The following is a 25598-nucleotide window of genomic DNA, read 5'->3' on the forward strand; positions in this document are numbered from 1 at the left end:
ATTATCTTCCCATGGTAGAGTAAGAACTTGCTGATCAAGAATAGAAATGAAAAGAAAGTCCAGATTTTGAATGTAGGTGTATTGCCCCACTACAAATAGAAAGGTGTGACTGCATCCTTCATGATTAACATGGCTAGACTCCCTTATCTCTAGATAATCATCAGGGTGAAGCATGAACATCAAAAAGGTGATTCAGCCACTCTCAGCCATATCTAGGAACTGCCTATCTCTTTCCACCTTCTGAGCAGAAGGGTAGAACAATGTTCATCTGACCACAAGCCTCTCAGTTAGAAGGATGGAAGCTGATCTACCACGTTGATGCCACTGCCAGGGCCTGGCTAGATTCTCTTCCCAATTGCATCTAAATGTGAGTGCCAGTGATATACATGAGATATTTTGGCACAGATGCCTCCTCAAACAGTGCTGTTTCAAAAAACACCTCGATAATACTGAAGTATTCTGATCAGAATATTTACAGGATCCTGAGAGAACTAAGGACCCAGCTTTCAATGAATCCTCTTATTCTGTTAGCAAGGCATTATTCACCTAGGTGTTTCCTGCCACTGGAATAAAGGGAAAGATGGTAAAACATAGAAGACACCCTAAAATCTATTATCACTTGACATTACCTGCATCAACGTGATGATATTTTGTCAAGGAAATAACCTCTCAGGCGTGCAGTATCAAAGAGCCTTTGTTAGCAGCATATATAAAATCCAGATTTCACAACTGTAAAACAGCACATCTGATTTTAGCTTCAGATAAAAGCACAACACAATTCTTCAACAATTCAGCTGATGATGATTATCTGTACAAGCTACTTTTCAGACTTCTAAAGAAAATGAACCAATTATCGTGTCCCAGTAGATTTGTACTACATCCTCCATTTAAAGAGAAGGCAGTTCTACATTTTTTTTTATTTTGCTGAGAGATAAGCAACATACAGTGTAATCCTTATAATGCTACAATTGTTTTTATAATTACTGCCATGTATTTGCCATCTCTTACATTGTTGTTGAGTATTTCAATCAATGCTGTCTTTAGTCAGTATCTGCTGCAGAAAGTGAAAAATCACCTTGCTTCTTTGGTGAGAATTTTCCTACAGACATATCTATCTATCTATCTATCTATCTATCTATCTATCTATCTCATTCCTTGAGATGACGGGGTCCCCATCTCTAGAAAGATGGCTCAAAGCATTGTGAATATGCAGATGTTTGTCTGGAATCCCTTGCCAAGCAGTCTGGCAGTTATGAATTAAATGGTCAGAGTGTTGTTTTTGTTAGAAATGGTATCTGGCAGACAGATGAGCACCTCAACTTAATTTACTGACATTGCTTCAGCCCATATTTTTTATATAATTTCACAGAATAAGAGATAAGCACTCTGGCACGCTTCACTGATTGTTCTGAAGAACAGTTTTCCTTCATATCATCACAAGTTGTGCATGAAATGATGGTCACTCTTCTGGTGATCAGTTCAGAGGTTTCCATGCATTCATGGCTTCATTAGAAGAGCAGGAGACGTTATTAAGCGAAGACTGCTGAGAGATTCCTGAAACTTGTCAGCTTGGTCAAAATCTCCAAAAGCTTTAAATAGCATCTATATTGTCAGCACCAACCAATAAAGCAAAATCAAACATAAAGCCTTCATATTCCTTTCCCAAAAGTTCATGCTCATGTGTTCATTAAATCCACCAGCTAGAGCACAAACAATCTTTTTTTTGAGCACTTTTCACGACTGGCAGGATATCATCATGGAGGTGAACTGCAAAATAAAACGTAACTAACTTTGACAGTGCATTTATTCAATGATGTATCATCTTGCAAAGCAGAGAGTCAGTTACAGATTCCTGCTGCCAGACTAAAGAAAAGAAATCACTGTTAATCTGCTTAACTGCACGGCTCCTCTAGCTCCCAGGTGCCTTCCGATGCAGGCTCGTGGGATCCCAGCAGTGGTATCCCTATGTACAAAGCATGCAGGCAGCAAATCCTTGCTTCCTTCCTATATAAAACAGCAGATCAGTGTACTGATTAATAAGAACTAATTCCACTTAGAGTGCGGAAGTGTAAACAGGATGGATTAATAGCGACCTGAAAAAGATTAAAAATGAGCATCACATTTAAATCTCCATTCAGTTAAATGATATTCACAAAGCATGTCCAGTAACTAGCAAATCTCAGATTATTTACCTTTGATAACGCAGTGTCAAGGGGACAGTCCTGTGCTGGGGCCCCTCCTGGAGGGTTGGCTCCCTGGGCTGAGGGCCAGTGCATCTGAGGGCCAGCGCAGCCGCAGGCTGTCCATCACTAATGAAGGCATTACATTTCACACTGCACACAGAAAAATTAATATTTCCACTTATTCTGAGATGTGAAATAAATAAGCGATTCACAGCAGACGCCATGTTGCAACAAGAGATCTGCCGAACTACAACCAGGAGCCTGTGCGCATGGTGGGCAACTAGGGGAGGGCTGCCCATCCACCTGCTCCCACAAGGGTGGCCCCCTGAAAAAGTGCTCAGGCAGCCTAACGTCCTCACAAGTCAAATAAGAAACCTAGAATGCTGCTGCACAAACTGCAGCCAGCAGAAGAACATTATGTCTGACTGGCTGAAGCTCCCTGTGTACAGGATGGCCCCTGGGATGAAACAAAACTGGCAATGAAGTACGTGGCTGCACTCATCCACCTGCCACCTACCCTGAATTTAGCTGCTTCATTCCCTTAGCCGTGTATCTGAGGCTGTATTGCACGTATCTGCATTAAACCCGACATGGGTATTGCATATTCTTCCCCAAATCCCGTACTCGTTTGCTCTGGAAGCACGACAGACTTGCCCTTCTGAGAAACAGTGGGTAACCAAACCAACAGACCCTCTTTGTACAGTGCAAAATGGTTACAGACTCACTCGGACCAAGTTTCCACTAACTCATCAGTTTTGGGGGCCACTTGTGTCATGTAAAGAAGGATTTCCATTTTCAGAGAGGACCCTGCTTTGGTGGAGCACCCCTGCATCCTATCCACTGGACTCCACTACCTTTAAACAAAAAGTATTGCCTGCTTTACTGCCAAAGTGGCCTAAAAAATGCGGTGCTTTCTGATACTTTGCCAGCAACAACTAGATGGAAGAAAAATTTGGAATTGCTTCAGCACTTGAAGGACAACTCCAGGTCAAATGTCCTCATGGCAGTTTTAACAGCCTATGGTGTTTTCCTGGTTGAATGAGCAATTTCATGGAGTAGAAGGACCACACCTCTTGTGTTCACCCATATCCTGGAAAGATTACCATCTTTGGTCCAGACAGCCACAAGAGGTTTAGCCTCCAGTCATAGCTGGGGTTGCAACCAAAATTGGAAGATTACTACCAAGTGAAGTGGGAGAAAAGCTATCACAGAATTTCCCATATGCTACATTAGCAAACTGAATTACAAACCTGTTTATCCTTCAACAAAAGAAGTTTGCCCTAGATGTGATACAAATTTAATAATGAAAAGAGAAGTTCATTTTAAAATAGTTTGTACCCGGTTATGCTGTAAAAACACTGACACAATCAAGGTAACTGCTGATCACAGCAGAATCAAATCTTAACTTAATGTTAATAAAGCAAAAGCATCCCTCAGGGGAAAACATGTAAATATCTTCATCTGTGTTTTTTCATTTAACAATTGAACAGAAACCACAGTTAATCTGTGCTATTGCTTAAATACCAGAAGTACCAGAAGGAATTCCGTTCAATACATACATAATAATAAAAATCAAATATTCTGGGTTTTGTTTGTTTACTCCTTCATTCCAGAGATGTCTAGATGTGCATGAGGGATAATGAAATGTTAGGAAGAAATATCAAGATTTGTTCAATGAATTGTCATAGGACTAGAACTGTCAGACCTACTGAAAAATATACAAAAAAGTTTAATCAAGTTTCACATGGAGCATTAGTAAAGACCCTGTCACGAAATCTGGGGTCCCTGAAGGACCTAACCAGTTCCGCATCCACATCTGGAAGAAGTGGGAATCTCATCAGATGGAGTGGTTTGGTACATGTTAGTAAATGCTTCTGTACTCAAAACAAAACCAAGAATTTACAGTCAGTTAATGGAGAACTGGCTATCAGCTTCAATTGATTTGCTCTTGAAAAGGCAATCTTAAAGACATGTTAGTTTTTTACAAAAATGCCGTTTGATAGAATGACAAAATAAAGCTCCATTTCTGAAGAATGATTTAGTTAGGGTGGTAAAGAGGACTGTAAGAAGCAGAAACTCGGAAAACATATCTTAACTCTGTCTCTTCAGAGCACTGTATCTCCAATGACCTCGGTGACAATGTGTTCTGTACAGAAACAGTTCAGGATCAATCATTTTAAAAGTTTAATATTTGATCTGTCCTCAAAAAGCACATTCTGCAATCAAGCAGCAAGTCTATCTGAGAATTACCTACACACACACAAATACCAAAGCTTCATAATTATGGATTTTCCTCACAATAGCTAAACCAGTCTGCACTGAATCATATCATCAGCCAGAATCTGAAAGCAGATTTTGGACATCTGACCACTATGAGCAAATGATCAACCCCAATTTAACATTGCACATCACTGCTTCTCATTAACTTAAAAGCTCAGGACAAAGCTACCAGAGGGATTTTTCTGTCACACTAGAGTTATCAAACATAGCAAGGAACTGCTGTTTCACAGTGCAGAACACTCTTTGCCCAGTTTAGTCCATATTTTCATGACCAGGAGAAATGCTCAAAGCCTAGAAAATCTATGCAAATAGCACCAGAAGAAACACTCTGCTCAGCCTGCCTTCCACTGATCCCACAGAACCCACCAGCAGTGGGACACTAACATACGGTAACAGCAATCCCACAGCACTGCATTGCTTTCCTCCACGTGTGCTAGTTCACACACACAGAAGTGACTGTAGCATGGTAACTATTAAGTGAATAACTAAAATTTCACATGCGTTATAAAAATGCATAATGAAATAAGATAAAAAGAGTGATTTTTCTAGGCTAAAACTTGTGAGTATGAAAATTAAGATACCCCCCAGCGGAAACAAGCAGCAATTGCTGGCTTGTTGGTGACAGGTCTTCACTTGTCACAGAGACTTACTAGCAACACAATGATGTGATCACTCTCACGCTACAAAAGTAATTAATTTTTGCAAAAAGGGATCCCTTTACATTCTGGAGCTATATAAATAATTAAGATCCAACTAAATTCGTCAAAATATATAAGCACAGCACACTACAACATTAAATACTGTGCTTTATTCATGCAGTTTCAGTTCAGTGCACATAACAGAACCTTATCACTTTGCCCAAAGGATATGTGAAGCCCCAGGAGCTCTACCCAAAACTGGAAGATCACACAGCAGGGACCTGGGGCTGGCAAATTAGCTCATAATATTTGTAACATCTTCCACTACCAAAGCCCCAAGTTAAAAGAAATTGTTTGGGCAGTTGGCATGCAGTGAATCAAACAATGCTTAAATTTAACAGGGAGATTAATCTTTAAGCAAATAGCACTGATTTTAACTTTGTATTCCCAGGGATTCATGTCAGCCAACACAATGTTCATGGGTTTTTTTCCTACATGCCTTTTATCTGCAATAATAGGTCTTAGGGATCCTTTACACCTTTATAAAAACCTAACCTAAATTTTCCAATGGCTTTTGCATAAGATAATAGGTAGATGTAAAATATCTGTAAAAAATGAAAAAAATAGACACTTCACCTTTTTTTTTTTTCCCCATTTTATGGACCAATAACACTTTCAGGCTCAAGCCACTGTTGTAACACGTCATATTTAGCATGAACAAGTGTTTCCTAAGCACATGAGGCAGTCTGCCACTCTGCTGTTTGCTGGTCCATCCATTTGTCCTTGTCTGACACCCTTTAAGACATCTGACCACCTTCAACTAATTTTTCCCAGAGGAGAAAAAGTCTCAGAAAATCTTCCAAGTTCTCCAAGGATCAGCAGTTAGGCATCTGGGCATCGTAAGAGCATCTGATAAGCCAAATTTTATTCTCTGGGCATTCAAAAATGACAAATAGCTTCCTGCTTGCACGAAAACTACATTTTATTGGGAAAACACAAACTTGGAAAAACCTGAAAAAATAACAGCAGATGAGACTGACATCCTTCAGAGTACATTGGCAAAAATCTTGACCTAATCTATCTCCACCCACGGTGAGTAGCTGGAAAGGAATTCCCCCTTCTGGTGAGACCATGCTGAGGAATGGAATCCATCAGCAGATCTCAGGTGAAGGGGAGGTAAATCTGTTGCCTTTGATGGATATTTGGGTTTGAGGACTCCACCACCTACTCTGTCTGGGAAGAGCAGCCTCTGTATGATTCAGGCACTAAATGGCAGTGCCTGGGATGTCTGCTACCTGTACTGACCAACAGCCATCCCTGCTGGCTGCAGCCACTGCTGGCTATTCCTTACAGCAACCGCTGCAGTGCCGTACAGCTCTTTCATCAAGAGATTGAGGGCAGATATCATCCTCAGAGAATCTGTATTTCAAAACAGGTAACCTTTTACCTGGAGTCTTTTCCTGTCCTTTAACAAACAAGGAAAAAACGTTCCCATGACCAAAAAAACTCTACCATTTTAAACTGCAGACTACAGCAAGCACCACACCTTCTTTCAGCAAATTTACCTCTATTCTTCTCAACAGGGCTGATCTTAAACAGCAAAGTCCCAAGACATTACCCACCACCAAAGCAAGGCTGATCCACTGCAGATGCTTTCACATGTTCTTGGACAGATGCCCACAAATGACTGTCTTCCCCTACATCCCTGTGAGATGCTGCTGCTCCCCTGCCTTGCCAGGTTTCAGGCCATAAGCCTCATCACCTACTCAGGTTCAGCTCCTAGACTCTGAGAGGCAACTCCATTACATCCAGCAAAGGACAGAGCCTTTGGGGAAAATCAAAGATTTACCCTGGTGTCATGCCATAAATTCACAGCCCGTTAGACCGCTACCTCCTAAAGCAGAAGCAAGGAAGTAGAGCATGGGCTGCTTTCACCACCGAGCTCCGCCCACACGGGCAGAAGATGAGGTTAGCCCCTTGTTGTCATCGCCACTGACCAAACAAGCCCTGCTCCAAGCGCGAGGCTAGCTTTGACTCTCTCCCTGCTCCCCGCTGCCGCTTCCAGCAAGTCCCTGTTCCCCTGCACCCAAAGCAGAGCGCTCACTCTCTCTGCAGCTCTCTGGTGCCACAGGGTGGGATCCATCTGGCCAGCTTGATCCAGTTGCCAAGATGCAAGAGAGAGCCCCCCTGCAGCCCCTTCCATAACAAGGGTTTCCCAAACACACCAAGCCCACTCCAACACATGTGGTTTCTCTATTACCTCCTTTCAGCCACTTTTCCCACCAATCTATAGCATGGCTGCTGGATGGAGGATGCTTCACTTTCACAGGTTAAAGCTGTTTACAGTCTGCTAAAAGACGCTGAGATGTCAGAAAGAGCAGTGCATGACCGAAACAGGATAACAGGTCTCCCCCTCTTTCTTCCTCCCTCATACCTGCAGGACTAGGGCAACTTGAACCACCATCTTCTAGACTAGGCCTCAGCAGCTCGAACTTGTTAATTCTGGTTCGAGGAGCTCTGCTTCACAGAGTTTATGTCATATTGTGGTACTTTAAACAGCGACTGTGGTGTGTTTTGGATGTGAGAGAGATTGATTACCATTATGGGATTTTATACACCAAATCAGTCTTTGTTCAAGACTGCCCCAGGTCTAATGCAGTTCTTCTCAAAGTATTTATTTATTGCTGGAAGGCTCTTTTCTAGAAAGGAAAGGAAAATTCTGTGTTCAGCTGCTGAATACACTGGTGAGTTTGCAGCTTATCTGCACCAAATTCCTTGTGGTTCATCACCAACTGAGATAACACACTTGTTAGATAGTTTTAGTAAGGAATCCATTCAGCACACAATTTTTACTTTCAATAGTAACTGAATAGATTAATTCTGTTTTATTCCATTGGATATGACAAATCTTTCTTGCAATTTAAGATGATAACATGTTAATCTGAATTCCTATAGGCAGAAAACACTGCCATAGCGTTCTGGTTTTAGGCTTATCTTAGCACAATGTGGTTCAGCTAATAATGTCTTATTCCATCTGCATGCAACAAACAATTCTTTGACTATATCCAGATACAGATACACCTGGTTTAGACAGTAAGTATAAATCTGGACTCTGAGGGGATTAGCAAATTGATTGCACTGCACCTGAAAAATAAGCAAGCAACTGCGAAGTTTGATAACCTAACTCAAAACGTTTAGTTTTCTATGTCCTAGAAAGGATGTGAATCCTGTTAACAAAATCGCCGGAAGGGAAAGCAGAGGGATTTTGAGAGAATCCCGCTCAAGATATTCCATGTCCATATGCAAATGACAGCCAGCACTGTGCCTAGTCTCTTCTGTCCCTTCATAATACTGTTTTGAAACTACAGAAAAAAATGACAGCAAAAATTTTGGGAAAAGAAAAATGCCAATATTTATGTTATTCAGCAATCTTTGTGAAATAAAAGATTTCTACAGTCCTTTAACAGGCTTACAGGTGCTCTCATACTGGATTTGAATGTAAGTGCAAGAAAGTACTTAAGATTTTTTTAAATCTCAAACTCACCTTTATATGTGGGAATGCATTTGATCAAAATAACAAAATTTATCACTGAGAGATCTGCTGAAATGTATTGGCTACTAGGCAATTCCAATATTAAAGGGTCATGCAAATTGAATTATTTCATCTTTCCATCACTACTTCGTTTTTCAGAGGACCTGACCACCCTGCCTTTTTGGGTATTTATAAATAGTATAAAAAGAGGAATTTTTGTCTTACTGGAGTTGAATTGCTTTTAGATTTTTACCACTTATTTTTCGTCAATACACCAATTGCCTTTGTTTGGATAGGCCAATATTGACTTTGTCTAACCAGGGAATGAAAATCACAGAATCACAGAATCACAGAATTGAAAATTGAACAGACTTCCTTCAATTACCCAGTATCCATCCTTCCCTTATTAGAAGAGATGAACATTTTGCAGAGACAGAGAGAGAGACGATCAAGGGCCAATCCATTTTTCAGGGGTAAGCACTTTGAAAAGTCATGTAAGATACTAATTACGTTGTGAGAGCAGCATACTTTATTCTATCAGTCACACAGGCTGCTTTTTTTTTTTTTTTAAGAATCCAAAATATCCAGGCCTTGGAGGAAATATATTCAACTTTCAGATGATGCTGGTTCTTTTTTTCCTTCTTTTAGTTCTTTGTAAGAGAAGACAATGATACAACAATAAATGTCTGAGACGTTGGATAAGGACATTATCCACACAAAAATAACAGGCTATACTTGGCTTTAAAGTTCTGCTTGTTCTCTAAATACTTATAAACTAACTAGGCAGATTAGAATCCCTGTCTGTGAACCAATCCTTGTTCTTTTTTTCCTCATTTAGGTTCAGCAGAAAAATTTTAATAAATCAGAAGATGCAAAAGGGTCAGTTATAGGTCTGGAATACTTGTCCCCCTGCCTAACCTACCCAAGACTTTAATTTCCCTCTGTTTTGCCCATCTGTAAAATAGGGGCATTTCTTGCCCTTGGTACTTCTGGTATTGCAGCAGCTATCACAAAGACAACTCAGATTTCTAAAGCACTCTGGGTCTGGCAGGCAGCAAGGGCAATGAAAGTGTTGAAAAGTGGTTTTGTATAGTTTCATAAATTGGCTGCCCTGGTATCTTAACATTTCTTTGTACCCTCTTGAAGAATATCCTTATCATAAAAATATGGAATGCTCATTCGAAAAAGCAAATATTTCTTTAAAGCTCCCAGTGGGTAAGAAGAAGTTAGGAACAAAATCTCATTTCTCTAAAATAAGCAAATTTTATCAAATATTATAGTTAGATGGCCAAACAGTAGCAATGTCTTAAGATGTCAAAGAGCAGTACTGTAGATTTTAAAGATAAAATTTACTACTACTTTGAAGTTCTAGAGTACTCTGGGAATACTGGCTTTAGGCATGCATATACTATAGCATTTTCAGTCATACAAGCATTAATAAATAATGTTTCTGCATTTGCATATTACTATCTTTTCACAAATATATTAGATTACTCATTACTTTACTATAGGTACTGTACAGAGGCTATTTTTATGATTGCTGCAATAACACAGAAGCCATATCTGGCAAGACGCATATTTAGGATAGACTGATCTCCTTCTGAATAAAACTGAAAAGGGTGAAGTATCGCAAGCTCATAAATGCATACTTCTGAAACATTTAAACATATTCTCAACAACTAATCTAATTATTGAGCTCAACATCATAAAAGTACACAGAATATGGGAGTTTGGAACACAAAGTCACCACCACCTCCTACAAGTTTTAGTTAAATGGTGTTCAACTACACCAATAATCTCTGCAGACAGCTAAAGTGTAATATCCATTACTGTTTTAATGATACACAAAGCCATAAAGATTGACCTTTGCGACTTTACATTACTGGTAAGGTTGTGTGCTTATTACATTTCATGTATAGCACAGCAAGTGATATTACATAGATGTTCTAGTGAGAAGCAAACAGGCTGCAGAAAGTCCGAGTATGTCCTAATGCTTGGAGCAAAGATGCCAAAAGTACATAAAAAATGGATTCTGTATTCCAGGCAAATCAAAGCTTATTAAGCATACAAATACATTTTAATTTATTAATTAGAAATAAGTTCTGGAAAATAGTTTTAATTATTACTTGCATTTCTTTCAAGGTGTTTGAATGCATATGTTATAATCATTAAACAAACTGTTTAACAGTTCGAAACATGGAAAGTTCCATCTAAATATGAGGAAAAACTTATCTACTTTGAGGGTGACAGAGTACTGGAACAGGCTGCCCAGGGAGGCTGTGGAGTCTCCTCCTCTGGAGATATTCAAGACCCGCCTGGCCGCAACCCTGTGCAACATGCTCTAGGGGAACCTGCTTCGGCAGGGGTTGGACTAGATGATCTCCAGAGGTCCCTTCCAACCCCAACCATTCTGCCATTCTGTGATTCTGTAATTTAGAAATTAGGGGGGTAAAATCCTACACACAACACAAAAAGCCACTATATTTAAAGACTTAATTTCTCCCTTGCTGAGGAAATGCAACATTTGTATATGTTTGCTTTGATGATGAGAAATCTTCTCTCCCTCTGATCATGAAACAATAACGGAGCATCAGGCCTGATGTGAGGACAAGGGTCTGGAGGATATGACCTATGAGGAATGGCTGAGGGGTTGTTAGGGAGAAGAGGAGGCTCAGAGGTGATCTTATTGCAGTCTACAACTACCTGAAGGGAGGTTGTAGCGGAGTGGGAGTCGGCCTCTTCTCCCAGGCAACTAGCGATAGGACAAGAGGACATAGACTCAAGCTTCACCAGGGGAGGTTCAGGTTGGACATTAGGAAGCAATTCTTCTCAGAAAGGGTCATTAAATACTGGGACGGGCTGCCCAGGGAGGTGGTGGAGTCAGCATCTCTGGATGTGTTTAAGAAAAGACTGGACATGGCACTTAGTGCCATGGTCTAGTTGACATGATGGTGTCAGGGCAATGGTTGGACTCGATGATCCCAGAGGTCTCTTCCAACCTGATTGATTCTGTGATTCTGTGATTCCATGACAATGTAACCCCCTCTGTAGTATACAAGGTTCATGAGCACCAAAGTCTCTCAGGATCACAGATGCCACAATACAAGCACTTGAAAGAGAGAAATCTTTAACTTGGGCAGAGCCTGGTCCAGTCATCCTCCTGCAATGCAGTATTCACATTTATGCCACTCCAACACTGAAAAAGGAGCCATTGGGATTAACCTGCTAAGAAATGGCACAGCGTCGCCTCAGTGAGTGGAGCTGCAGTTGGGCATCACTATGTACGTATCCCTGCCGGCAGCCTGCAGCTTGAGACCAGCTGCTCCCACCAGCTCCCTTGCTTCAGAGCTGCTGCAGAGTCATATGCCTCATGTCATCTCAGAAGAAGATACAGTTTTGGACTTGGAAGACAAGCCCAAAAGACAAACCAGGCAATTAATTCCAGGACCACAAATCGTGCTTACAGATGGGATTACCCCAGGCCGTGAGCTTGAGTGAAGGATGGAGCAAACACCTTTGTGAAGTTGGGGGATAATGAGACAACACTGCTGGATGCCCTGTGGCAGAAGGCATGTTCTGGACTGGTCCCCTGCTGCAGGTGACCAGAGACAGCACTTTGATTATCACCTGAAAAAGGAATCAGGCACTTCTGACTGACCCAGCTCTCCTTGTGCCACTAAAAACCAACAATCTTTTTATCTTGGTCTATTAAGCATTAATAGGAAGCTTCTCCTGCTTCTTCATCTGGGAAACAGTTTTGCCTGCAGCTGACAGTGCACTTGTGCCAGACAAAAAAGGAAGACATGGTCTTCCTGCAGGGGCGTCGTCCTTATCATCTAACTTGACAAGCCAGCTGAGGACAAAGCAGACTGGCCTTAGGGAGGGGACACAGGATGATGTAAAGACCATTTTCATTCTTCACACAGAGCTGTAGCTAAATTGGAATTGGATGAGTCGGACACTTGTGTGACTGACAACCCCAATTCCTCTGGCTATTTTCTGATCTTTCAGTTCAGCTCTACCCATTCACAGAATAAAACTTTATATAAATATACAGATTTTTCCTGCAGCATTTCTGTAGTCTTTCCAGTTATGGACCTCAATAACCTAGAAGTCATGGCCAGGCACACAGCTCAAGAACACAGTGCTCCTTGATCCTAAGGCTGATGCATGAGGAGTAAGATAAGGAGAGTTCCACCAATCCTTTGAGATGAAGGCTTTCTGCATAACTCACAGTGATTGCAGTGACATAGGCTTAGTTTATCCCTAGGAGGAGAAAATGTTGTGCATACAGGTCTCCTTTGCCCTGCAGGAAAACAAGAGGCTAGGTGTACATTTTTCCTAGGAACAGGCTTTCTGCAGAACTGGGGTCCCAAGGGAAGAAGGGGACTTCCAGACAGGTCACAAAGATTCCTTAAAACCAAGCTTTGTGTCTGGCCAGTCCCCTAAAATATTAGTGGGTAGATGATTTTTGCTTTTTATTCCCCATTACTAAAGAGGAATGAGTATTTTTCCAATCAGTGCACAAGAATCACATTCTGAGCATTCCTGCAGTAACATTCAGTCATAGTTTGACAACATTTTCAAATGACAATCTTATTGTTTTGACTATTGTTGTATAAAGAGCTGGAAATATGCATCAGATTCAGTTCCAAATTAAAAGTTGTCTGCAAGAAGCAGCTGTTGCAGGGGGAGGAATAACTCACGACAGAAGCAGAATATGACTGTGGAGATGTCCTTCCACTTTGTTAGATAACAGACAGGAAAAGACAGTCATCATTTGCGCTCTCCCAGCCCAAGGCCATTCAGAGATCAGAATTATTTGCCATCCTGTAGGCTTGGAAACAGAGTTCACCTGTCCTCTTACGGAATGACTGGCTCACAAGTTTTGTTATCCACTAGTTTGAATTCCTTATGCAATGAGTGCTTCCCAATTGATAAGACTATAAGAAAAAAAAATCCTAGGTAGAAGATAAGGTTTGGAAGAGAGCTAGTAGCTCAAAAAAGCAGGGTGACAGCTGAATAGCCAACTGGGGATGGAAAGACCAAGCACAGTGATTTAAAGAAAAAAAAAAAAAGACAGACTCATTTTCTTTCGTAGGTAATTAGCAGTAGCCTCAACAAGGAAACAGAGGCATCTTTCTGAAGCAAGGCAATACCACAACAAGGTCCTCTCAAGATTCTCATTGTGTAGTTGTGGTGAGAGGCCTGCTCTAAGTTCAGGAAAGGACTGGGACTCTAACACGTGTTATAGCTCATGGTTGATTCTGTGATTCTGTGATTCTATGTGCTGATTGGCATGTTGCATTTCCGACTGCATGAGTAAAGCTAATGTGCGCTGCCCTGATACGATCTGCTACCAGGGACACCTTCAGACTTTGACCCTGTTGCTTAAGCAGCAATTACAGACACATTTCATTACCAGGCACAAGGGAGTTTTCTGATATGTTTCATCATTTATACTGTAATATACCACAGAGGAACACATTACAGCACTGTACAGGATCCATATGGACTTCCATCTCCAGTGAGATGCCTCCGTCCAAGATACTCCTGGACCGGATCATTTTTCTATCAAAAGCAGAGAGATTGTCTAATTATTTCCTGCTGTCCTCTCTGTGTCTTTTTTATTCCATTAAACAAAAACATACAGTGTTTGGTGTATGAGTAAGAAATGTAGGGTAACAGAAAATATGCTAGAAAGGAAATGATTACTAATCACTGCTTTTTGCCCAAGACAGCTAAAATGACCTATTTCCTCAGCTCATCAGCTGAGCAAACTATTGACTTCAAGATGTGAGAAGCCACCCTTGTTCTTTGGTTCCAAACACAATTTTGTTTCTGTAATGAATTCGAGGAGCAAACATGACCTGAGCTGAAAGAGAAGCACATAAGAACTACATTCATCCCATAAATAGAAGAGGTGAATGGGAAGCAGACAGACAAACCTAAACCACAACCTAACAGTTTATTAAATAAGTTTAATGATTTTAATATAAGGGATTCAAGAGAGCATCAGTTAGGTTCACATTTCCCCAGGACATTCTAGGACATGTTACGAAGTAAAATGTAAACTGTTCTTAAAATAAAACTGTACTATTGCTTTGGACAGCAGGAAGATAAAAAGTTAATCAGAGCTCTCAAGTGACTGATCAGATGGAAATTAATTACAGATGTAAGGGGCCTGATTCATTATCTACTGAAGTTAAAAAGTATCGACTACCTTATGAACACATAACAAACCCCCAAAAGGATATACTTCTCTTATACTCCATTAAACTACTCAGGCGTCTCAGTATTTCCAGGACTGAACATAATTTTGTGACAAAGTAATTAATCACTATGTATGCTTTATAGTTAGCACTGTGAGCCACATGCTCAGTGTTCAAACGTTTTGATTCAGGAAGCTTTAATTTTGTGGTGGCTTGTTTTTGACAGGCATGAGAGGAGGTAGTCCTCAAACATCAGCTCACCTGAAAAGTTCAAATGGCAAGTTAAAACAATATATTTACAAGTGGCTTTTGGGCTTCCCTTTTGCTTTTCTCTGACTGAAGAACAGCACTAAAGGTTTTCCCCTAAAAAAAAATCCCTCTAAACTGAAACAAAATAGGGACACTTCACTGAGAAAATACGTAAAAATATGGAACTGTAAATAATATTCTTCCATAATTTCAGCTATAAGTTGTTCTCAGACCCATGGCAGGGAGGAATGACCTCACTCCCAATAAAATCTAGTCCTATCAGGAAGAAATTAGTTACTGGCAACACAGTCTCAGGAAGACAGAATTTAATATTAAATTAATGCTTTGAAATATATCCATCCTTGTCTTCAAAAGCCATGAGACTTGCTTCAAAAAAAGGGACCTACTGCACAGATCTTCTAAAACTTACACACAAGCATACACACAGGCTGTGTCTAAACTGGCAGGTAATCCAGCTCTATGCCAGTGAACAAGTAAAACAAGGCAGCTCATGTAAGGCCCCTGCATCTACATGAGAGTTTCTGCTTCAGTCCAACTTCACTTTGGTTGGTTGGACACTGAATGTTCCCCATTGTGGACATGGTTTGAAGCTGTCCAATGGACCAGCCACTGGCCCATCTGGAGATGATTAGATCTTCCTTAGGACGATGATGGTTTGCTGCTGTTAATTAGAAGACACACTTAGGCAATTGCAAACAACTCCTGCTCCCCTCTTCTCAGTTTACTGTCCTCTCCTGCTTTGCACTGCTCTGCTCCATCATCTCCAGGACACCACGCCCATGGTGTTTTAAGTGATCTACATGATGAAGGCAGGTTTGCACTCTCCTAAGCGTTTGAGTTTGCTCCTGTGTGCCTATAAGGAAGGCTGTACCAGCTTAAGGGCTGCTAGGTGAGACAAACTCCAGCTGTAGGAGGGAAAAAACCTCCAGTGACAGCTGGGGCTGACTTTGCTGAGTCACATCAGGAGCCAGGGGTCTCCCACTACAACCTCACCCCACAGCCTGACACCTGCCTGTCAAGGATTTTCAGAGCTCACCTCGTGTTGACACTCCAAAGCATGTGGAACAGCTCTTGGTCACAGGAACTTTTTAGTACAGGAGTCTTCGGGTGAGGAAGGCTGGCCACCACTCCTCTGAGGATCAGATACAGGTATCCAATTCCTCACAGGACTTCACAGAATCACAGAATGTTAGGGATTGGAAGGGACTTCAAAAGATCATCTAGTCCAATCCCCGCTGCCGGAGCAGGATTACCTAGATCATGTTCCACCTTCACGAAATATTCGCCAGCCCTCCTTGAAGGCAGCAAGGTGAAGGTGACACCACAAAGCTACATGCCCCAGAGAAACTCAATTGCAATTGTCCTGGTTTGACCCAAACCAGGCCAATTAGTCTTGGAGAAACCAAGGTCACTGCTAAATTTCTCACTGCTTACGAGTGAAGAGCCAAAAGGGGGTCGTACCTGCAGGGAGGAGCAGACAGAGCAGGTGACCCAAGACTGACCAACGAGGTATTCCATCCCATACACGTCATTCTCACTTTCCTATTTATCACTAACTCACTGCCTCCTGGAGGTGGGGCCCAGGAGGGAGGGGCCCTCCTGTCTCCCACTGATTGGTACCAGCTTTGCCAATTCTCCAGTTACAAGCCTGCAGGTGTGATGGCAGGGGGAGCTACTGCATTTTCCCCTCTGCCCGTGCTGGGGGGAGCAACTCTGCCTGAGGAGGATTTCCAAGCTCTTGATCTTGGTTTTGTATATATTTGTATATATTTGATTATTTTCTATTATTCTTACTATACTCTTTTTCATTACTATAGTTTATTAAAACTGTTTTAACTTTCCAACCCATAAGTCTCTCTCCCTTTTCCCTTTCCCTTAGGGGGGGTGGGGGGGGAGAGGGTTAACAGAGAGCGTCTGCCACCAGGTTAATAGCTGGCCAGCTTTAAACTGTGACAGCAATGAAACCCTGAACCGCTGCTGTGAGCTTGAAAATGCTGAGAAACTTCCACAGCGTGCGCAGCAGGGGTTTGCTTTCTCTTCTTTCCCTCACCCCTCATGCTGACAGAGCCTCTCCATTTGTCAGGGCCGTGGGTCGGAAAGCTATGTGTGCTCCTGGCTAGTGAGGACCCTCCTGCAAGCCGGCTGGGGGCCACAAACGCATTCCCTTGGCCAGGACTGGGGCAGAGACTTTGACAAACAAAGTGGTTGCATTGGCAAACGTTCATCATTTATTTATTTTGGGTGTTTGACCAGAAGAAAAGCCGTGGGTCAGACGTCTTGGTTAACGCCTCGTTAGGGACCCCCACCTCCCCTGTAGCTCCACAAGTGCCCCTGCCGGAGGCCCGAAGCCCACCGCCAGCAAAAGCCTTCCTCTGCCCCCGGCTGCATGAGGAGGGCGAGGCGAGGGTCATGCAGACGGGGGGATCCCCACTGCGCTCTGCGGGGAGGGAGTTCGGACAGGTGCCCGGCCTGACCCGGCCCGGCCCGGCCGCTGCCCCTCAGACCCGCCGCGGGCGGGGGGCGCAGCGCGGCCGCTCCGGCGTCAGGAGGCGCCGCTCGGTGCCGCTCGTTCCCCCGCCGCCGCCCGCCGGCCAGTCTGCCCAGCGAGTGTCAAACCCACGTGCTCCGGCAGCCCGCACCGGGGAGCGGAGCGCAGCGGCTGGGCCCCGCCGCACCGCCGCCGGCCCCGCACCGCCGCCGGCCCCGCACCGCGCCTCGCCCAGCCGCGCAGGGACCTCCGGAGGCGGCGGCCGGCCCCGCACCGCGGCCCCGCGGCCTGCGCCGGCCCCGCGGCAGCTGCAGCGGCGGCGGCGGGGAGGAAGGCGACGTTTTCCTGCGCAGCGCCGCGGCCGTCGCTCCGCCGCCAGCGAGCGTCAGGCGGGGGGGGAGGCCCCGGCCTGGCCCTTCCCCTGGCCCCCGCGCCCCGAGGATGGCAGCGCTGCCCGCACGAGTGGCTGGCGGCGGTGTCCCTCCTCTTTTTTTTTCCGGCAGCGGCGGCGGCGGCAGCGGCGGCGGCGGATCATTGTTGTGTGGGAGGAGGGCGGCGGGGATGGACTTGATCTCTCGGGTCTCCTGCTAAGGCGGCAGCACAGCGCGCCCCGCCGCCCAGCCAGCACCGCCAGGGCCGAGCCGCGCCGGGCAGGGAGGGACCGGCCCCCCGCCCGCTCCCCCGGCTGCTTTATTTTTAGGGGGCTCTGCTGCTCCTCTCCCTCGCCCTTGCCCCCCGCCCCCCCCCCCCCGCCGCTCGCACACACGCACAGGGACACGCACGCACCCTCCTCCTTTGCCCTTTCATCCTTCCCCGCCGCCGTCCTCCCGCGCCGTCTCCTGCCGCGGCAGATGCGCTGGGGGTCACCGCGCAGCTGGGACTATGGTGAAATTTCCAGCGCTCACGAACTACTGGCCCCTGATCCGGTTCCTGGTCCCTCTCGGCATCACCAACATCGCCATCGACTTCGGGGAGCAGGTAAGGCAGCGCCTCCCCCGGGGCCGACCCTCGCCTTCCCGCAGGGCCGTGCCGGCGGAGCTCGGCGCCGCCGCGGGGAAGGGAAGGAGAGGCGGGCCGGGCCCTGCCGTGCCGTGCCGTCCTCCTCCGGCGCATCGCGGCGGGCGGGGACGGCGGCCCCAGCGCTGTTGGGAGCGGCGGGCGGCCGGTGCCGCCGGCCCGAGAGCACGGGCTGCTCCGCACGCCGCTGGATGCGCAGGGAAGGACGGCGGGTTTAGGATTGGTTTGTTGCCCCCCCCTCCGCCCCTTGTATTTTAGGATTATATAATCCGAAATTACATAATACTTTTGCCGGGGGTTGGTTTTGGTTTGTCCCCCGCGCTGACGGGGCTGCTCAGGTGCAGCATCACCTAGCGCAGCGCAGCGCAGCGCAGCTCGGCGCCGGAGCCAGCAAGCCCGGAGGTGGCGGCGGCAGCGTCCAGCTCGGCCCGCGGACCCGGAGTGCAGGAGCGGGGCGCGGGGAGGGAGGCCCCGCTGCAGCCGGCCGCTGCCGAGGGGCGCTGCGCCCCCTCCCCCCCCCCCGGCCCCGCGCCCTCGCCCCGCGGCGCTGCTGCAGCGGCGCGGCCCTCCCCGCCCCGCCGCCGGCAGCCCCCGCCGCGGCATCCCGGGAGGAGAGCGGCAGCCCGGCAAGGAGCCGCTCTGCATCCCCTCGGTGAGGGAGCGGCTTCCCGGCGGGCCTCCGGGCAGGTGAGGCTTTGGCTGCGCCCCTTGCTCGGCCGGTGTTTGGTGAGCCGGGAGTCCGCGGTGATGGCCACAGGGCAGAAGCCTGGAACGATCGGGGCACAGCAGGAGGAGCTGCTGCCACCATACTTCAGCCGTGAACATATCTGTGCACTTCAGCCCTGCTGAAATTCCCTGGCCGTGTTGGTGACCTAAGGCTGTCCCCTGTCCTGGGCACAAAGAAAATGCTCCGGTGTCCCCTGACTCGCTGACCCTACATGCAGCCCTCCTGCTTCATCCTGCTAATCCCCGCTTGCTGCGTTTGCACTAAACCCGTGTTTTGTGCTTGACGTACCCACTCCTCCTTTCCCCGAGCTTTCCACGCAGGGTGCTTGTTTGCCACAGCACTGTAGTGTGGGGAAGTCTCTGCTCTCTTGTTTCAGTATTTAGGTAAGGCCCCAGTCTTGTGTCAGTCTGCACTATATAGGGCCTATCATTACAGTTTTCATGGGATGGTATACACTAATACTTACTTACGAGTGTTGAGCTGGGCAGCCACAGTAAGTATTGCATCTCAAATAGCATTTATCCTTGTCCTAAGTCACCCAGTTTTGCTGAGAAGCTCTTGTTATCTAAGCAGAATAGGCATTTGTTGCCATGCTCCTTGAGCAGAGATACCAGAAAATTAGTGGATGCTTTCACCTGTTTGTAAAGAAGAAAGTGAAAGGAAAAATACTACAGTGGGAAAAAATAGCTAACATTAATCATAAGTTTGTCATGGCTGTGTTAATCGCATTTTGCTTCCTAGTCCTTTAAATTTAAATAAGCAGTGATACTAAAAAATGCAATTCCATCCTTGTCTAACAACTACATACTTTCGTACTAAGTCAGTCTTCTATAAATCTTACTCTGGAGGGGAAAAGGGAAACCTAAAGATAGAAATGACAAGGGAAAAAGTGATTTAAATGCTAATAACTGTGCCACGTTAATAACATACAGCAGAAGTTAAATTGAAAGCAGTTCACTCAGCAAACTGAGTATGACAGGTGCGTGTATACAGTTTGCTTCATACAAGGTCAGCTGGATTAAAAATCCATGTCAGCTCATAAAAAACATCTCTTTGACTTCAGTGCGCTCTGGACAAGGATTTCAAAAATTAGCAAGCAAGAGGTTACAGTTTTATAAGTGAGGGGCCTTCTGTCTGGCCAGGTACCAGTGACACGGGACGGATGTTAACATGTGGATGATACATGTAAGCACTTATCTAACCAACTTTGACAGCATTAGGGACAAAATACCTCAGAAAATGTGTTTTATATTTGATAGCTAAGTCATAGGATTGGCCCTCTAGGAGAGCTGGGGTTATCCCCTGTCTCAGATGGCAGCCTGGGGAGGTGCTTAATTGAAAAGGGAGAAATTCAGCAAGCAGGGAGACTCCTGCAGAAAACCCCATCTCTGGAGTGGGAACTGGAAAGATGCTGTTTGTACCAGCCTAGTGGGAGACTTACTTACATTGAAACTGGGCAACTGAGGCAGGGACCAAGTTACTCCAGGTCTGAAGAGATTCTCTTACAGATAAAAGGACAGGGATTTTGTTTTCCTGTATATAATACATGAAGTTATTTTTAACGCTTGTAGGGCATGATTGTTGGACTTGTGTTGCTGAAAATATACTGATTTGCTGAGCCAGTCACCTTTCTGCTCTCCAAACTTGTAATAGTTTTAATAACAGGGCTGAATGGAAGCAACGTAGAAGAATGGGTGTGCCAGCAGATAGCTCTGAAAAGGCTGCCGTACCTCCTTCTGTGAATGTATGCTGCAGATAAAAAAGATTTCTAAGAATGATAAGGGAAGTAAAATTTGCATGAAGGAAATGTTACCCACTCTGGACGATACTGTAAAAGAGACAGGAGAACTATAGGTTAGAAGTAAGAGATGACTGTAAAAAAATAGGGAGAGACTGGACCTTGCCTGACCAGGGAAGAAGAGATGTTTAAGAAATGCTGTTAAGTCATACACCCTTTTGATGTGTCGTATTCATACATTGCTCTCTCAAGCAGGGAGAGTGTTTGGAAGCAGAGTGTTCAAACCAGAGCCTTTTTAACAAAACCTGATACTGTTAGGTACCTGAGATTGAAAAGTGAGAAACAAAGAGAATCTCAACTTTTTTTTTTCCCTTGAGAGGCTTTCCTGGGTGTTGAATAGTTTTATTCAATAGCAAACCACTGTGAAATTGCCAGATTCTTGGTATGCGGCTGTCTCTAGATTTCTTGCTACTTTAAGGGAAATGGACAGTAAGGCTAGAGAATATTTGCAGAACATAGTTTGTGACTGTCACCCTTGCCCTATATGAGATGTTTTCTATGGCAAGTCTGTTTAGTCAAGTAAAAAATGCTGGAGCAATGCTCATTAGAACTAACAAGCTCACCTCCTGCAGTCACTTCCAGAACCTCTATAGCCAGTGAAAAGCCTCCTGTTAACTCTTGGACTCTAATCCAATAACACTTTAGGACAAGGCTGTATTACAGAGTTACTCCAATCTAGTGAGCTAACCTCATCTGTTTGCCTTATAAAATCTTCTTAGATAAATATCTGAATTTTTTCTTCCCTGCTACATAATGTAGTCCTGATGCATGACCAGGTAAGTTACCAGAAAATTAGAGAAATAAAGCATTTCTAACCTATTTCCTTTATTTCCTTCTGCAACCCATTTCCCTTACAGTTTATTTACAGTACTCCATAGCTTTTAAGAAATAGAATACTATGTAGCTTTCTTCTTAGAGTAAGGCCTTCAGGTAAATAGTCCCAAATATTTTGACTGGATGTTCCTTCTCCACACAAATATATGTGTGCGTTTATGCACGCGTACATTTATTTATTTATTTTTCTCTAGGTGTATGCACACACACAAATATACACAACAGAGCATTTTCATCCCAAGAGCTTGACACTTGCCACCAGAAGAGAGATTCTCCCTTTCATTCTGCTCGTGAGAGCATTTGACTCTCAACACCTTATCCCGAGATTCGCAGTAATCAGTGTTTTATTTAGAGCTCAGCTGTTGGAGAGCAGAGTTTGCATTAAAAATCCCGGCTCCTGTGAAAAATTTACTTGGATGTACTTGTTTGGAAATAAATAAATAAACTGCTCCTGTGTGATGGAGTGCAGCGCAACCTCAAACAGCTCACCCAGCAAACAATACCACCGTTATCCCGTGCGCTCAAAAATCCATCACCACTCACATCACTTTCCTTTTAACACTGTTTCAGAGCTGCTCACGTATATTGTGGTGGCCTCATTTGTAATGTATGTGTACATTTGCATTAGCATTATTACAAAGGGGGAAACCCGAGGTGTGCAGTAGTTCACTGACTTTCTCAGAAGTGCGGAATCAGCCCTCGGCAGCGTCAAATACGATTTGCAGATGTGGCTGGTAACTCTCTGCTGCTGCTCATGGAGTGGCAAAGGCCAGGTGGAGAGCAGTATTTTGCACTCAGAGCCTGTCTGCAGTAGTCCCTTAATTATCAACAGGAACAGCAGAAGGGTATTTTTTTCCTTTCTAGCTGTCATGTAGCCAGCCCCTGAATCATTAGTTTCAATTGCTGTCACTCATCATTGGTTGTGCAGTTTTATTTGCCAACATAACTGTTACGTATGCAGACATAATGTTGTTCAGCAGCTTGCAGGTCCTTGGAAGCTAAAATCGAGCAAGGAGAGTCCTGCTGCTGCTTTCTCCTGAGGTCACTTGGCACTTGGGTGCTCCAGTCCTGCAGAGAAATTGCCATACGTTGCGCGCACTGTAGTGGTTGGGGTCAAACAGGCGAGCTGTAAAGTGCTAAACGTTTTGGATTCCAAATTATTTTGCAATAATTGCTTGAAAAACAAACTTTTTTCCTTGTATTGGATTGTTTTTTGTTCTTTTTTTTTCTTAAGAAAAAAAGGTGTTGCCAGAAAAGGAGAACAAGTCATGAATAATGCATCAAAAAGAATTAGTGAGCTTATCATCTGCCCATGCCATTTGCAATCTTAGTAGGGGGTTAAACATTTTGATTAATGCTTTATGAAGCTCATTTTTCGGGTAAGTATTATTGTCTGGACGTTCGGAACAAGCAATGGGAGAGTTCACATTCCCAGCTGTTCCCTGGGGATTTGGGCCAAGTTGCGTAACCTTCCCGTGGCACAGTTTCCCTGCCTTTGAAGCATGCCTGGACGCCTACCTGTGCGTCACAGGGATGCAGTGAAAATTCGTGTGTCAGAAGTGCTCTGAGATGAAAGGTGCTGTATGAGTGCAAAGTGCCTCCATTATTGCTGTTGTGAGAGGTCAGGGACTCATATAAATTGTGTAGGACTTTAGTACCGTATAAACAAGAAAGCTAACATGGTCTTATAATTTGTGTAGACCATGACTGTATGTTATTAACCACAACCACACTATTAGTATGGTACATTGATGGAAGTTCCCTATTTGTTTTAAATTAATGTGAACTATACATTAAATTAAATTCAGCATTTTAAATTACATTTAGATGAAATTGTGTTGAAGAAGCAAACATCTACAGAGCATGCTATCAGCAGAATTTTAATTTTTTTTAAGTTTCAGTGGTAATATTTTGAAGGAATTAATTTCTCGTGTGGGATTCAGAAGCCAAATAGTCAGGGAAGCGGCTAGGCAAGATCAGTGAAATACATCTAACTTCCCTGTTTGGAGTGAGAAAATCCAAGTGAGACCTTATATGAAGGATTGAAAACCAAACCACACACACCTGAAGAAGTAAGTTTCAGGATTTGTGCCTCAGTACTCACTCCAGAGACTTTCTTCTTCTAAGGCACATGGCTTTGCTTCCTTTCTCTTGCCAGCCTGAGCCCTACTGCCTTAACTCCTAAATAGCTGGCTGCCAAGCACTGGGGATTTTCAAGCCAGTGCTAAGTGGCCTGTAGATGACATGGACAATTCTTGAGACTACACGAGTAATAATTAATTACTCCCACAGCATCCTTGCAGCTAAACTGAGGAAGTGTGGTCTGGATGATCGGGTAGTGAGGTGGATTGTGAACTGGCTGAAGGAAAGAAGCCAGAGAGTGGTGGTCAATGGGACTGAGTCCAGTTGGAGGTCTGTGTCTAGCGGAGTCCCTCAAGGGTCGGTACTGGGACCAGTACTATTCAATATATTCATTAATGACTTGGATGAGGGAATAGAGTGCACTGTCAGCAAGTACGCTGATGACACAAAACTGGGAGGAGTGGCTGACACAACGGAAGGCTGCGCAGCCATTCAGAGAGACCTGGACAGGCTGGAGAGTTGGGCAGGGAGTAATTTAATGAAATATAACAAGGGCAAGTGTAGAGTCCTGCATCTGGGCAAGAACAACCCCATGTACCAGTACAAGTTGGGGGCAGACCTGTTGGAGAGCAGCGTAGGGGAAAGGGACCTGGGGGTCCTAGTGGACAACAGGATGACCATGAGCCAGCAGTGTGCCCTTGTGGCCAAGAAGGCCAATGGCATCCTGGGGTGTATTAGAAGGGGTGTGGTTAGCAGGTCGAGAGAGGTTCTCCTCCCCCTCTACTCTGCCCTGGTGAGGCCGCATCTGGAATATTGTGTCCAGTTCTGGGCCCCTCAGTTCAAGAAGGACAGGGAACTGCTAGAGAGAGTCCAGCGCAGAGCCATGAAGATGATTAAGGGAGTGGAACATCTCCCTTATGAGGAGAGGCTGAGGGAGCTGGGTCTCTTTAGCTTGGAGAAGAGGAGACTGAGGGGTGACCTCATTAATGTTTATAAATATGGAAAGGGCAAGTGTCATGAGGATGGAGCCAGGCTCTTCTCAGTGACATCCCTTGACAGGACAAGGGGCAATGGATGCAAGCTGGAACACAGGAGGTTCCACGTAAATATGAGGAAAAACTTCTTTACGGTGAGGGTGACCGAACACTGGAACAGGCTGCCCAGAGAGGTTGTGGAGTCTCCTTCTCTGGAGACATTCAAAACACGCCTGGACGCGTTCCTGTGTGATATGATCTAGGCAATCCTGCTCCGGCAGGGGGATTGGACTAGATGATCTTTCGAGGTCCCTTCCAATCCCTAACATTCTGTGTGATTCTGTGTGATTAAGCTTATATGCCTACGTTGGTTGCAGCGGGCATTAGATACCAGGCATTGCATTCACCAGTCCTGCAGAGCATTTGCTGGAGTTTCACAGCAAGCAGTGCATGCTGAGATCTGGGAAGAAGTCAAAGATCTCATAAAACATTTGCAGATAAAAGCCAAATCTCAGCGATGTGTTAATGTTCTTAAAGGTAACAAAGACACATACTCTCAGCAG

General features: G+C 44.7%; 1 protein-coding gene across 2 annotated transcripts in view; it reads left to right on the top strand.

Moving 5' to 3' along the window:
* The first annotated feature begins 17960 nt into the window (after positions 1-17960).
* Positions 17961-25598, top strand: part of ANKH (ANKH inorganic pyrophosphate transport regulator) — a 111361-nt gene continuing 103723 nt past the window's right edge. Inside the window, exon 1 of one of the 2 annotated variants that reach the window (XM_068396770.1) lies at positions 17961-18581. In XM_068396770.1, coding sequence (XP_068252871.1) covers positions 18486-18581 — 96 coding nt within the window. In that variant the 5' untranslated portion in view covers positions 17961-18485. The remainder of the gene's footprint in view (positions 18582-25598) is intronic. The other variant, XM_068396771.1, reaches the window with a different exon arrangement.

This window comes from Nyctibius grandis, chromosome 3, assembly GCF_013368605.1.
Source record: "Nyctibius grandis isolate bNycGra1 chromosome 3, bNycGra1.pri, whole genome shotgun sequence".
Taxonomy (NCBI): domain Eukaryota; kingdom Metazoa; phylum Chordata; class Aves; order Nyctibiiformes; family Nyctibiidae; genus Nyctibius; species Nyctibius grandis.